The sequence below is a fragment of the Ictidomys tridecemlineatus genome, chromosome 6 (assembly GCF_052094955.1).
Source record: "Ictidomys tridecemlineatus isolate mIctTri1 chromosome 6, mIctTri1.hap1, whole genome shotgun sequence".
NCBI classification, from domain to species: Eukaryota; Metazoa; Chordata; class Mammalia; order Rodentia; family Sciuridae; genus Ictidomys; species Ictidomys tridecemlineatus.
In genome coordinates this window covers 97,522,088-97,533,651 of record NC_135482.1, presented here as the reverse complement: position 1 = coordinate 97,533,651, position 11,564 = coordinate 97,522,088, and the positions used below count along the sequence as shown (strand labels likewise).

Below are 11,564 nucleotides of genomic sequence, written 5' to 3'. Positions count from 1 at the left end.
GTAGAGAAGCAAAACCACTTACCTAATAGGAGAGAACCAAAACAGAGGAAGAGGAAGAGGAAGAGAGGAAGGGGCTGGGGTCCCATAATCTCCATTGAGGCATGGCCCCAAGTACTTGAAGAACTCTCAGTAAGCCCCACCTCCTGAAGGGTCCATCACCTTCCAACACTGGGGACAAAAGCTTTAACACCATGGATCTTTTGGAAACATTTCAGATCCACTCTAACCTAAGTGGATATTTCATATTTTAAATTGAACAATACTGTATTGTGAACTGCAGATTATATAGCCTATCGCTAGATTAACTTCATTTTATATAAGTGAAACTTTCTGCCCCTTAAGAAATAATTCCTTACTCTCCATTCCATCATTTCCTGAAAACCACCATTCTATTCTCTGCTTCTATTAGTTGTATTTTTAAACAGGAAAACAATTCTCCAATCTTGTCAATTGATTGTTGAAAAAATAATTCCACTTAATCTTCTAACCCTGCTTCATTTCCTGTCCATGTATAGTCTAGTTCTTGAATTATAATTGCTTTTGAGCATTTGGTGAAATAGCAGACTAGGCACATACATATAAGTATGTAATTTCTTTCTTCACTGGCTTTTCCCTTGTGTTAATTGTTCTTTCATCTATCTTTATTACCAGTTATAAGAAATCAAACTTGTACAACTGATAATAAAGTACTAAATGCTATCAGCATGGATGACTATTTGAAGTTTCATGCATTCTGTTTGGGTTTAGATATGAGGTATCTCCCAAAGCTAATTGTGTAAAAATGTTCAGCAGTGAAATTATTAGATTCTAAGAGTTTTAACCTACTAGTCAATTAATCCACTGACACTGATTAACTGAGTGGTAGGTAGGTTGTGGCTGGAGGAAGTGGGCCACTTGTTGCATGACTTTGAAATTATTTTTTTTCCTGGTGAGTGGAACACTCTCTGTTTCCTAGCTGTTATAAAATGAGCAGCTTTCATCTGCCATGCTTTTCCACCATTATGTTCTGCCTCATCTGGAGCCCAGACTTATGAAGTTATGAGTAATGAAGTTGGCCGATTATGGATGGAACCTCGCAATTCTGGGCCAAAGTAAATTTCCCTCTCCAAGTTGTTCTTGTTAAGTATATCAATCACAGAGACAAAAGGCTGGCTGAAACACAATTTATTTCCTTTTAATAATTCCACAATTTATTCTTCTTTCATCAATGTTATGTATAAACATGATTAAATTGAAAATTGTCTTAACTCCCACAGTTTTCTAACAGAAATTCTACATAGAGTTTCTTATTTTTCCTCTCATTTCTTCAAAACACATTCATATTTCAAAATAAATCCAGCAGTACCTATCCATTCTATAAGAGAGGTAATTAATTTCTTCAAGAAATTTCCTTCTAAGCCATCAGAAATTTATGCCCTAATAACTGTGAGTCAAAGAAGAAATAGGGAAAGGGAAGGAGTTACTGTTACTCTTAATTACTAAACAGTTAATCAAATTAACTTGTTAATCATTAATGAACAAGAAAAATAAAAGCTATTATATAGAATTAGGTAAAACTGGAACTTAAACTGAGCCAATAGTTTATACATTAAAACAGTTCACCATACCAGTACTTTTCCAGTTTTCTTGGTAACAACATGGTACTCTAATGTAACTTGCCCATACTTCATTACATGATAGTATTTGCCAAGATTACTCAGTCATTTAAATTAGCATATACTGCCTGGAAAACATTTAAAGGTGGGACTTATCTGGAAATTAGGTTTTACCTGTTAGTATGTCGTGAAGTCACCCTCTATTAATGTGAGGAATGGGCTTGTCTGTGTGTTCCTATTTATTTACACTGTATCCTAGATGCTGTTTTCCTCTACTTCTGCACTCTATTTGCCTATACTCATTGCATTTATAGACTACATTTACCTTCTTGCATTTACAGATTACATTTACCTAGGCAGAAAATTAAACTTAAACCAAGGTAATAAAGCAGTTTTGATATAATTTTTTTATATTTTACAGAATTTGAGTTTTAGGATGTGCCCATGAATGTGTCATTAACATCTTATTTACTTTTTATTACTTGGAAGATCAAGTTTTTTACCTGTCAATGATTTGGTCACTTCTTATATTTAAATTCTAATTTTCATTTCATAATCTAAGTGTTATAATTTTAATATATAATCTCGGTCATTTATCAGTGTTTATTCTTTATAGGTACCATGGTCTGAATGTTTGTGTTCCCACAAAATTCATTAGTTAAAATTTAACCACTACTGTGATAATATCTGGAGGTGATAACATTGGGAGCCAATTATGTCATAAGAGTGGAGCCTTCATGAACAGGATTGTACCTTTACAAAAGAAGTCTTTGTGAGCTGCTTTGACCCTTCAACCATGAGGACACAGCAAGAAGATAACAACTCTGAAACAAAAAGGGAGCCCTTACCAGACATTGAATCTGAATGCCTGGATCTTGGACTTATAGCCTCTACAACTATAAGAAATAAAAGTATTTTTATAAATAAAAGTAAAAGTAAAAGTATTTTGTTATAGCAGACCAAACAAACTAAGACAGAGTCAACATCTTTCCTGGTACGCATTCCCTTGTTTTCAGGATATTATTGAAGTAAATAGCCATTCATGGGTGACTGTCTGGTAACATTTAAGCCAAGGACAGTATGGTTAGTATTTTGTTTTAACATTCACATGTAGAGAGCTCATAAATTTCTTTAACTATTAAGCTATAATCCTTAGTCGGCCTGTCAATATAGATACTTTTAAATTCATTTTTCATAACCATCATTGTAGTCACAGTTCATCTAATTATTTATTATTGCTTTGATCTGATCTCTTATGTACTAGAGTTAAAATATTTTGAAATTTGCACATATTGGGAACTTACGTATTATGAATTTATGAGGTTCTATGTATAATTTTCCATTTATTCATAAAATTTGGTTTCTTCTGTTTAATACTTGAAAAGCTATCTGCTTCAAAACATAATAAATAAAAAAAAACAATTTCTGCTTAACTAGTTCTTTCCTTTACCTCAGAAGTAAGATAGTCATTTTCTAGTTTTCTATACTCTACAAATACTTAGATATGCTACAAATCCACTTGATATCAATTAATCCCCTGGAACTATGGACTCCATCAGCATTCAGGAATACAAAGAATCCATCCCCTTTTATTTCATACCTGAAAAGAAATAATCTAAGTCAGTTTGGGAGCTTTATACATCTATAATCAAAAAGAAAATTAAGAACACAGTGATTTGAAACATATTTAAAAACACCAAGTTCCCAGAAAATATATTACCTGATATCATATGTTTTCACAAAAATTGATTCAATAAAAGAAAATAACACTGAATTTGGTATTTTTTGGAGTTATAATCTGTACCTCTATTCAGAACAATGTGGAGAAAAAGTGTACAGGCAGATGAAGACATTTCTTTCTTTGTTTTTTTTTTTGTTTGTTTTTTTTTGTTTGTTTGTTTTTAGACTGTTGGATTGAATCCAGGGGTGCTTTAGCTGTGAGCTACATTCTCAGTCCTTTTAAATTTTATTTTGAGACAGGGTCTTGCTAAATTGCTGAGGATCTTGCTAAATTTCTGAGGCTGGCCTCAAACTTGCAGTCCTCCTGCCTCAGACTCCTAGGTAGTTGGGACTACAGGTGTGCTCTGCCATGCTTGGCCCTTTTCTTACCTTTCCCTTTCCTCCTACTGCCCACTCTATCTGTCTTGCTTCTTTCCTTCTTTTTCTTTCATTCTTCTATGTTATCTATCATTTTTCTATTTAGAAAAAGAATGTTTGCTAAATCAAAAGATCTCTGTAAATAAAAAAAAAGTAGCTTCCAGGCATAAATTTAATGAATATTTTTATTTTACTAAAAGTAAAGAATAAGGCTCATATTTATTTGGTGTTGTTGAAATACAGAGAGTAAAACCAAAAGAACACATGTAATATAGTTTTTGTTAATTAGCTCTGTTGATATTTAAATATTTTTTATAATAAGTATGATATAACCAAGCTTTCAATATTTGTCTAATTGGCTGTCACTTTTCTGTCTAGCACTAACTTAGACAATTAGAGAGGAATACATGGATTGAAAGAAGAGTCTTATACCCCTGGTTATTAGAAAAAATGGTATATAAGTGAGGAGGCAACTTTCACACAAGGAACTGTTACAGAAATTAAAAATACTTAAAATTAAATTAAAGTTTAAAATAAGTAAATTGCTTATAGTGGACATTGGATGAATTTTAAAAAAAAATTATGAGTTTTGTTAAGAGGCATATGTCAGATTGGAGATTGAAAGTTTTCATATGAAGGTCTCTTTAACACAGAAAAAAAGATTTATTTTTAATATCACCATTCAAATTATTTAAATTTTTCTACAACACAATAATAAAATTTTTCATACTAAATTTGAAGCTTACATAGCATTGAATGTGGTACCATTTGCCCATTTCCAAGACTCTCCCACATTCCTGTTCAACCCAATCCAATGCATGGAAGTTCCTGTATATTTCTTCAAAAATTCCTTTCACAAGCACAAGGTGTCATCCATTAGTTAATATGTTAGAGCACATTGTGGAATATGCTTTTCAACCAAATCATTTCACCTTTAAAATTCACATTCTAAATTCTGATGTCTTCATTTTTTTTCTAGAACAAACAGCACAGATATCTTTGAGATAATATCATCAGAACAATTTTTATTTCACTCTATCAGTTAGACATGTCTAAGAAGTTATATTTTAATCATGTTATTGAAATTCTATAATCTACACGGCCTCTAATTATCTTCAAAGGCAATTTCCAGCTCTTCAGAAATTGTGAGAAAAGCATATTTGACTTTTTTCTTTTAAGTTCAAAGTCTAAGTCGTTGGTATGTTCTAGTCACTAGGTGAATGACGAAGACCATGAACTGCAATGATGTTAAAACTACCTGGATGACAAGCTAGGGGTCTCAATGGTTTCTACAGGAACTGGTATAGCCTATTCCTCAAGGATGACAGGAACCAATGCTTCTGTATTTTTTAAGTGTGGGTGCTCTTCCACCATTTAAAGAAGAAGGGCCTGAAATTCCCATGTGAAAAGTGTTCTTTCTATACCAGAAGGAAAAGTAATACTCTTACATCATGAGTGGAGAGTTGAGGCTAAGGGAAATTTGTGTAAACAAACCTCATTAAACCTCCTGGTTACTTCCCTACCATATCCAAAACTTTTACCTTATCATATGTTCACAACATATTAAAGGGCAAAGGAGTAAAGGAAAGTGGCAGTACTGTTAAGAAGGAAAAACTCAGTGGGAAACTGCTTTGAGTAGATCCCATCATAAGAATGTCATTCGTGCTATATGTTTTCTCATACAATCTGAGATCAAACTAACTCCTGAGTAAATATGATTTATTACAATGGGAGATATTAAGTGGGAGTTTCAGGGTTTCCTCCATAATATCCTTACTATAGGACCTTAATCATTTTTGTCAGCTTTTCTTTACAAACCAACCAACCTCATTTCTTACTGTGTCCCTAAAGTCCATGTCTGTCTGCCTTCTCCCACCTCTTCCACTTATTAATTCACTTACTACAAGTGCACATATCTCCTTCATATTCTCACCTCTAAGTTCCTAAACTCCAAGAGCTAAATCATTTTTTTTATTCTAATTGCCAGAAAAGTTTTGGTGGAAGGCAAATGTAACTAAGAAATAATATCGCAATCTAAAAACATCCAATAAAGACATTTATCTATCTACACAGTAGGCACTGATGTTAAGACATGATATCACTAGGTAATTTGCCTGCATTCAAATCCCAGCTCATGCCTCTGTGCATGTGGTGTGTGTGTGTGTGTGTGTGTGTGTGTGTGCAAGCACATGGCACTGGTTGAAGATTACCTGAGTTTTTATAAGTATTGTCCTCAGAACACTGTCTGACATGTATTGTTACATAATATCATCTGTTATTGTTTTTATTCTCTCCTTGCAGAAATATAACTTTTGAAATTATTTAAAAATTTTCCTTACCATATCCCTTTGTGTATCAATCTGAGCCGGTTTTGACCCCTGTGATCTGTAGTCTCTGTCACTGGCTGTCCAGTTTCTGATATCAGAAAAGTAGAAACACTTCTCTCCTACTGCAATCCATTCCCCTCCACATGCCACAGTTTTAGAACATTTTGATATTACTGAAAAAAGAAAAAAATTATCAGATAAAATAAATCAAAAACTATTTCCACTCACTGTAGTGAATCAGTTTTGCTTTTTACTTTTCCCTCTCTGTTTAATCAAATGAACGCTTAAGCATGAAGATTTTCAAAGGAACATCAGCATTCTTGAGAATGACAAGGAAAACAAAAATCAGAACTGCTAAACACTGACATAATTGATTTTAAGTGCTAAATTTAGTAAAGAGTGCATATGAAAAATCAGGTTCTAGGAAATATTAGGCCATGGATCAGGAATCAAATTCTGCCTTTAGATTCTCTTTGTGTGTGTATGCACACACATGCTTATGTGTGTGTTGAGCCTATGATATCCAGAAGAATATTAGCATTTTATTTTTATAAATCTTCCAACAGATTACTGATGCTTTTGTTCTTTTTTTTCCCCTTTAACATGATATGAGAGTGAAGGAGTTCAGAGGGTGACACTCAGAACTTGACATACCTATTATATTAAATTAAAGAATCTGAAAAGTAGAAGATGCAAGAAGAAATATCCTGGGTCAAATGGATTCCCATGTGAAAAGTGTTCTTTCTATACCAGAAGGAAAAGTAACACTCTTACATCAAGAGTGGAGAGTTGAGACTAAAGGAAATTTGTGTAAACAAACCTCATTAAACCTCCTGGTTACTTCCCTACCATATCCAAAACTTTTACCTTATCATATGTTCACAATATATTAATTTTCCCAATTAAATATGCATGTTCAATTCTGAGTCTTTGAGTCTTCTTTTTTATGAAGATTTCTTTTCTGCATAAAATTTGTATGATATAAAAGTGGATGCTTTTCTCCTGTCTATCTCCATGTCAACTTAATTCTCATACTCAGCAGAAAAATCCTAAGATGGTAGAGAAAAACTTTTGATATTCCCACAATGGAAAGAGAGAAGAAAGGAAAAAAGGGAGAGAGGGAAGGAAGGAGGAAGATATCAACAAACAACTATAAGTAATATAACTTACTCTCCATCCAAAAGAAATTAAAACAAATAAATGATATCATTGCATAAGGTGATTACAATTTATGAGGCATCAGCACTAGACAAGTCTTGATCCTGATTCTGGAAGTTATTATGTGTGAGAATCAATTTACTCTAATCATTATATCTGTCTATAAATGGATTTCATAATTACATCTTTCTCCCAATTTTGTGAGAATTAAACATAAATATATAGAACATAGTGTATTTAACATTAACTCACTCTCAATGAAAAAAATATTGCTTTTTTTTTAATCTGTTGGTCATCTGAGAATTTAAGACCAAGGACTCCAATAAAGTTAAGAACATGATTCTACACTTAAACTGAGAACATTTTTTTTGAAAAAGGCAAAGAATATGATAAAACTTGAATTAAATTAAGAAAAAGTTTTGAAGACAGCAAATCAGAAGCAACCAGCACTTGCCCGCTTTTCTGTGCATTGGAATCAAAACAATTGGAAAGCAACTATTCATTGAGGCACATGCCTATGGGAAAATGCTGAAGTACAATAGTGGACATACAGAGCCTTGGAGAAATCCAGACTCTGAATAGTGGAAGAGAAGGTGGAGATGATGCAAGATCTTAAATTATACTATGGGGCTACAGTAAAAACAATGGCATGGTACTGGTACCATTACAGACACATAGACCAGTGGAACAGAATAGAAGACACAGAGACAGACCCACATAAATACTGTTATCTCATGCTAGACGGAGGAGCCATAAACATACATGGGAGAAATGTTAGCCTCTTCCACAAATGATGTTGTGAAAACTGAAAATACACATGTAGTAGAATAAAATTTAACCCCTATCTCACCCTGCACAAAACACAACTCAAAGTGGATCAAGGATCTAGGAATTAGACCAGAGACCCTGCACCTACTAGAAAAAATAAATAGGCTCATCATGTTGGTTTAGGAACCTATTTCTTCAACAAGACTTCAAAAAGCATAATAAGTAATATATCAAGAATCAATAAATGGGATGGTATCAAACTGAGAAGCTTCTTCAAAGCAAAGGAAACAATCAAGAATGTGAAGAGAGAGCCTACAGAATGGGAGAAAATCTTTGCTACCTTTACCTCAGATATAGCATTAACCTCCAGGATACATAAAGAACTCAAAGAACTTAACACCCAAAAAATAATTAAATAAAGCTCAATCAATAAATGGGCTAAGGAATTGAACAAGTACTTCACAGAAGAAGAAATACAATCAATCAACAAATATAAGAAAATATGTTCAACATCACTAGCAGTAGAGAAATGCAAATTCAAACTATGCTAAGATTTCATCTTCTTCCAGTCAGAATGGCAGTTATAAAGAATACAAGTAACAATAAATATTGGGAAGGATGTGGGGGAAAATGTCCACTCATACACTGTTGGTGGGACTGAAAATTGGTGCAACACTGTGGAAAGCCATATGAAGATTCCTCAGGAAATTTGGAATGGAACCACCATTTGAGCCAGTTATCCCACTCCTCAGTGTACATGCAAAGGACTTAAAAATCAGCATACTACAGTAATGCAGCCACATCAATGGTTATAGCAGCTCAATTCACAATAGCTAAACTATGGAACCAACATAGGTGCTCTTCAACAGATGAATGGATAAGGAAAATATGGTACATATACACGAATATTACTCAGCCATAAAGAAGAATGTAATCATGGTTTTTAGTTAAATAGATGAAACTGGAGATTATGATGCTAAGTGAAATAAGCCAATACCAAAAATCCAAAGGCTGAATGTTCTCTCTGTTAATGCAGATGCTGACTCACAATAGGTGAGGGATGCAGGGGTGGGGTTTGTTTTCACCAGATTGGACAGAGCAGAGTAGCAGGAAGGGAGAGGTGGGGAAGGGAATGAGAAAGACAATAGAATGAATCATCAGACATAACTTTCCTATGTTCATATATGAATACATGACCAGTGTAACTCCACATCATGTACAACCACAAGAATGGGAAGTCATACTACATGTGTGTATGTCAAAATACATTCTACTGTCATGTATGACTAAAAAAGAACAAATCCAAAAAATAGAGAAATCAAGAAAGAGCTACAGTGCCACACTTGTGCCAGCATGGCAAAGGACAGGAACAGCAGAGAAAGAAGGAGACCCAGTAAGCACAGCTGGCACAGAATTCAACACAGTGCAGATGGGAAGAGTGAACACAGCTGGATCTGGGATGTGCATAACGGCTGGCACTAGAAAAGTCCTTTGCACTTCCCAATCTATGCTCATTGTTCTGTAGAAATGAGCCATTTTGAGAAGGTTGCATCTGAACTTGTTGTTGTGCAAATCAAAAGCCTCTGCATTTTCCTGTCCCTGGGAACCTACAGCAAACATCACTACACTGTCCCAGTGAACATCTACCTTGAGACCCAGTTTAGCCCCAGGGTAGTCCCACTGAAACAAACCGATTGAAAAATCTATGTAGTGGGAAACCAGTAAGTGACATGGGATGAAGCAGAACTTGCTTCCTGTTTAGGACAGACATACTAGGTGACTAGCTGAAGGAGTTCTGGGGACTGAGCAGGCATACATGGTTATAGTAGAAGCTGTATCTTAGAAGGTGACACTGGTGCTATGGATTGTGGAGGCCTGCTGGACTCCTTCTTCCCAGTGTACTCACTTGCCCTTCCTTCCAAGTGGGTTTCACAATAGGCACAAGACACAGACTCTGACTCAGAGCCTGGTGTCAGCCAACCCTGAGATTGCCTTGAGTAATCTTTTCAGAGTAAATTTCTGAAACTTTGCAGTTTGTATTATCTTATCCTGGTGAGCAGGGCAGTTGAGAGATATTCCAACTGGTTCCAGTCCCAAACTACTTCCACTGGTTGCTTGTTGAGGACACAGAAAGAAATTCTGATCAGCATAGATAGGGAACAACCTCTCTTGCCCATGTGAGTGGGCACTTTGGCAGAAACAAATACTTTTGCTTTTTATCAAGATTTTCTTATCTTCATTATTTGCTGATTTGTATATGTACTTTTTCTTTACTCTCTTCTCCTTTTAATGTTTATTTTATTTATCTATTTTTCCCTGTTTCCTTTCTTTTCTCTTTTTGAATTTTCAAAATGTTCTTTGGCCTTCCTTTTAAATTTTCTCAAAAAAAAAAAAAGTTACAGTAAACTTTTCTGGATCAATGAGAAAAAAATAAAACTGGTATTTAAAAATGCAAAAAAAAAACCACCAAAAAGATAAGAAATCCTAAGTATAACATTAAGAGAATTAAAGGAGGAAAAATACAACAGAACATCATAAAATAAAACCCCAAACAAAACACGATAAAATTTTTTAAAAAACAATAAAGCATAGTAAGGTATACTGTATTCACAAGGTCATGTCAATGGTATAGGAATCACTGTAACCAGGTCTTCCAGTGGGAGATGACAGAAACTGGACTTAATTCCTACTCCAACAAGGACAGGTAGGGATTTATAATCAAGGGGAAGGGTGGGAATCAGTGGATATAAAATTACTATAGTAATTTTATAGGGAACTATAGAAATCAAGGATAAACTGGCTAAACAGACTTGATAAGATTCACCATGACAAAATTTCATCAATAACCCTAAACTTTGGACTTCATATGATACTTTGGTAGGAAAACTTTCTGCTGTAACTGATGGTCATGTTATTTAAAGTCTATAGAGGAACAAAGAGGAGTTAAATGCACTGGGAGAGGGGTATTATTGATAAGGAACTAAAGTGTTTAGTTTTTCTTTTCTGAAATCTGTTTTGTTTTATGGTTTTATACTGGCTAATGGCACATGCTTATTACCTCTGCTTATAAAAGTGGAATGTGTGATGTATGGTCTCACCTACTATTTGTGATGTATGGTCTCACCTGCATCATCATAGACATTATTCATAATGAGTAAATAGAATGACAAAGGAGCTCCTGGTTGATGGAGCCTTCTACTGAGGTAGGCCAGCACTAGATCTGCATTCTGAACAACTGCCTAGCAGCTTCCAGAGAGTTCCATCAGGTGCTTTAAAGACACCAAGCAATAACAGCTCTTCCTTATTGTTTCTCTCCTCTATGAAGACCTGTGCTCTTACAAAATATAGGGACAGGTAAAGAAGGCATTAAAGTTTTTATCCTGCTCCATTATGGTATTGTTTCTAGAAGACTTGGTAATATAACTTAAGTTTTTTAGAGAAACAAGCATACTATAAGTGTGCATATATTAAAAATTAAAACATTTACTCAGGCATTTTTTTGGTGGGAGATACAAGGGCCGAAGGGTTATTAAATAAATACTTAAATACATGACTCCAAAGTTTTTAAGAATATAAGCAAAAGTAAGAACTAGAATTACCAGAGGAAAAAGATAAACTA

The 11,564-nt window shown here is 34.4% G+C and overlaps 1 protein-coding gene across 1 annotated transcript; it reads right to left on the bottom strand.

Annotated features, from left to right (window-relative positions):
• Window positions 1–3,083: 3,083 nt before the first annotated feature.
• Window positions 3,084–11,094, bottom strand: Clec2a (C-type lectin domain family 2 member A). The gene is made up of 4 exons (XM_005341815.2): window positions 11,070–11,094; window positions 6,032–6,192; window positions 4,439–4,542; window positions 3,084–3,195 (listed from the first exon to the last, which is right to left on the bottom strand). The coding sequence occupies exons 1-4, from the start codon at window positions 11,092–11,094 to the stop codon at window positions 3,084–3,086; spliced, it is 402 nt and encodes a 133-aa protein (XP_005341872.2).
• Between the last annotated feature and the right edge of the window lie 470 nt (window positions 11,095–11,564).

Bases quoted from the DNA above. Each gene is read 5' to 3' on its own strand.
- Clec2a (XM_005341815.2), bottom strand. From the start codon at position 11,094: ATGAATAATGTCTATGATGATGCAG. The intron at 6,193-11,069 runs GTGAGACCATAC...TTCTTTTTTCAG, and splicing joins TAATGTCTATGATGATGCAG to TAATATCAAAATGTTCTAAA. The intron at 4,543-6,031 runs GTAAGGAAAATT...TGCTTGTGAAAG, and splicing joins TTGATACACAAAGGGATATG to GAATTTTTGAAGAAATATAC.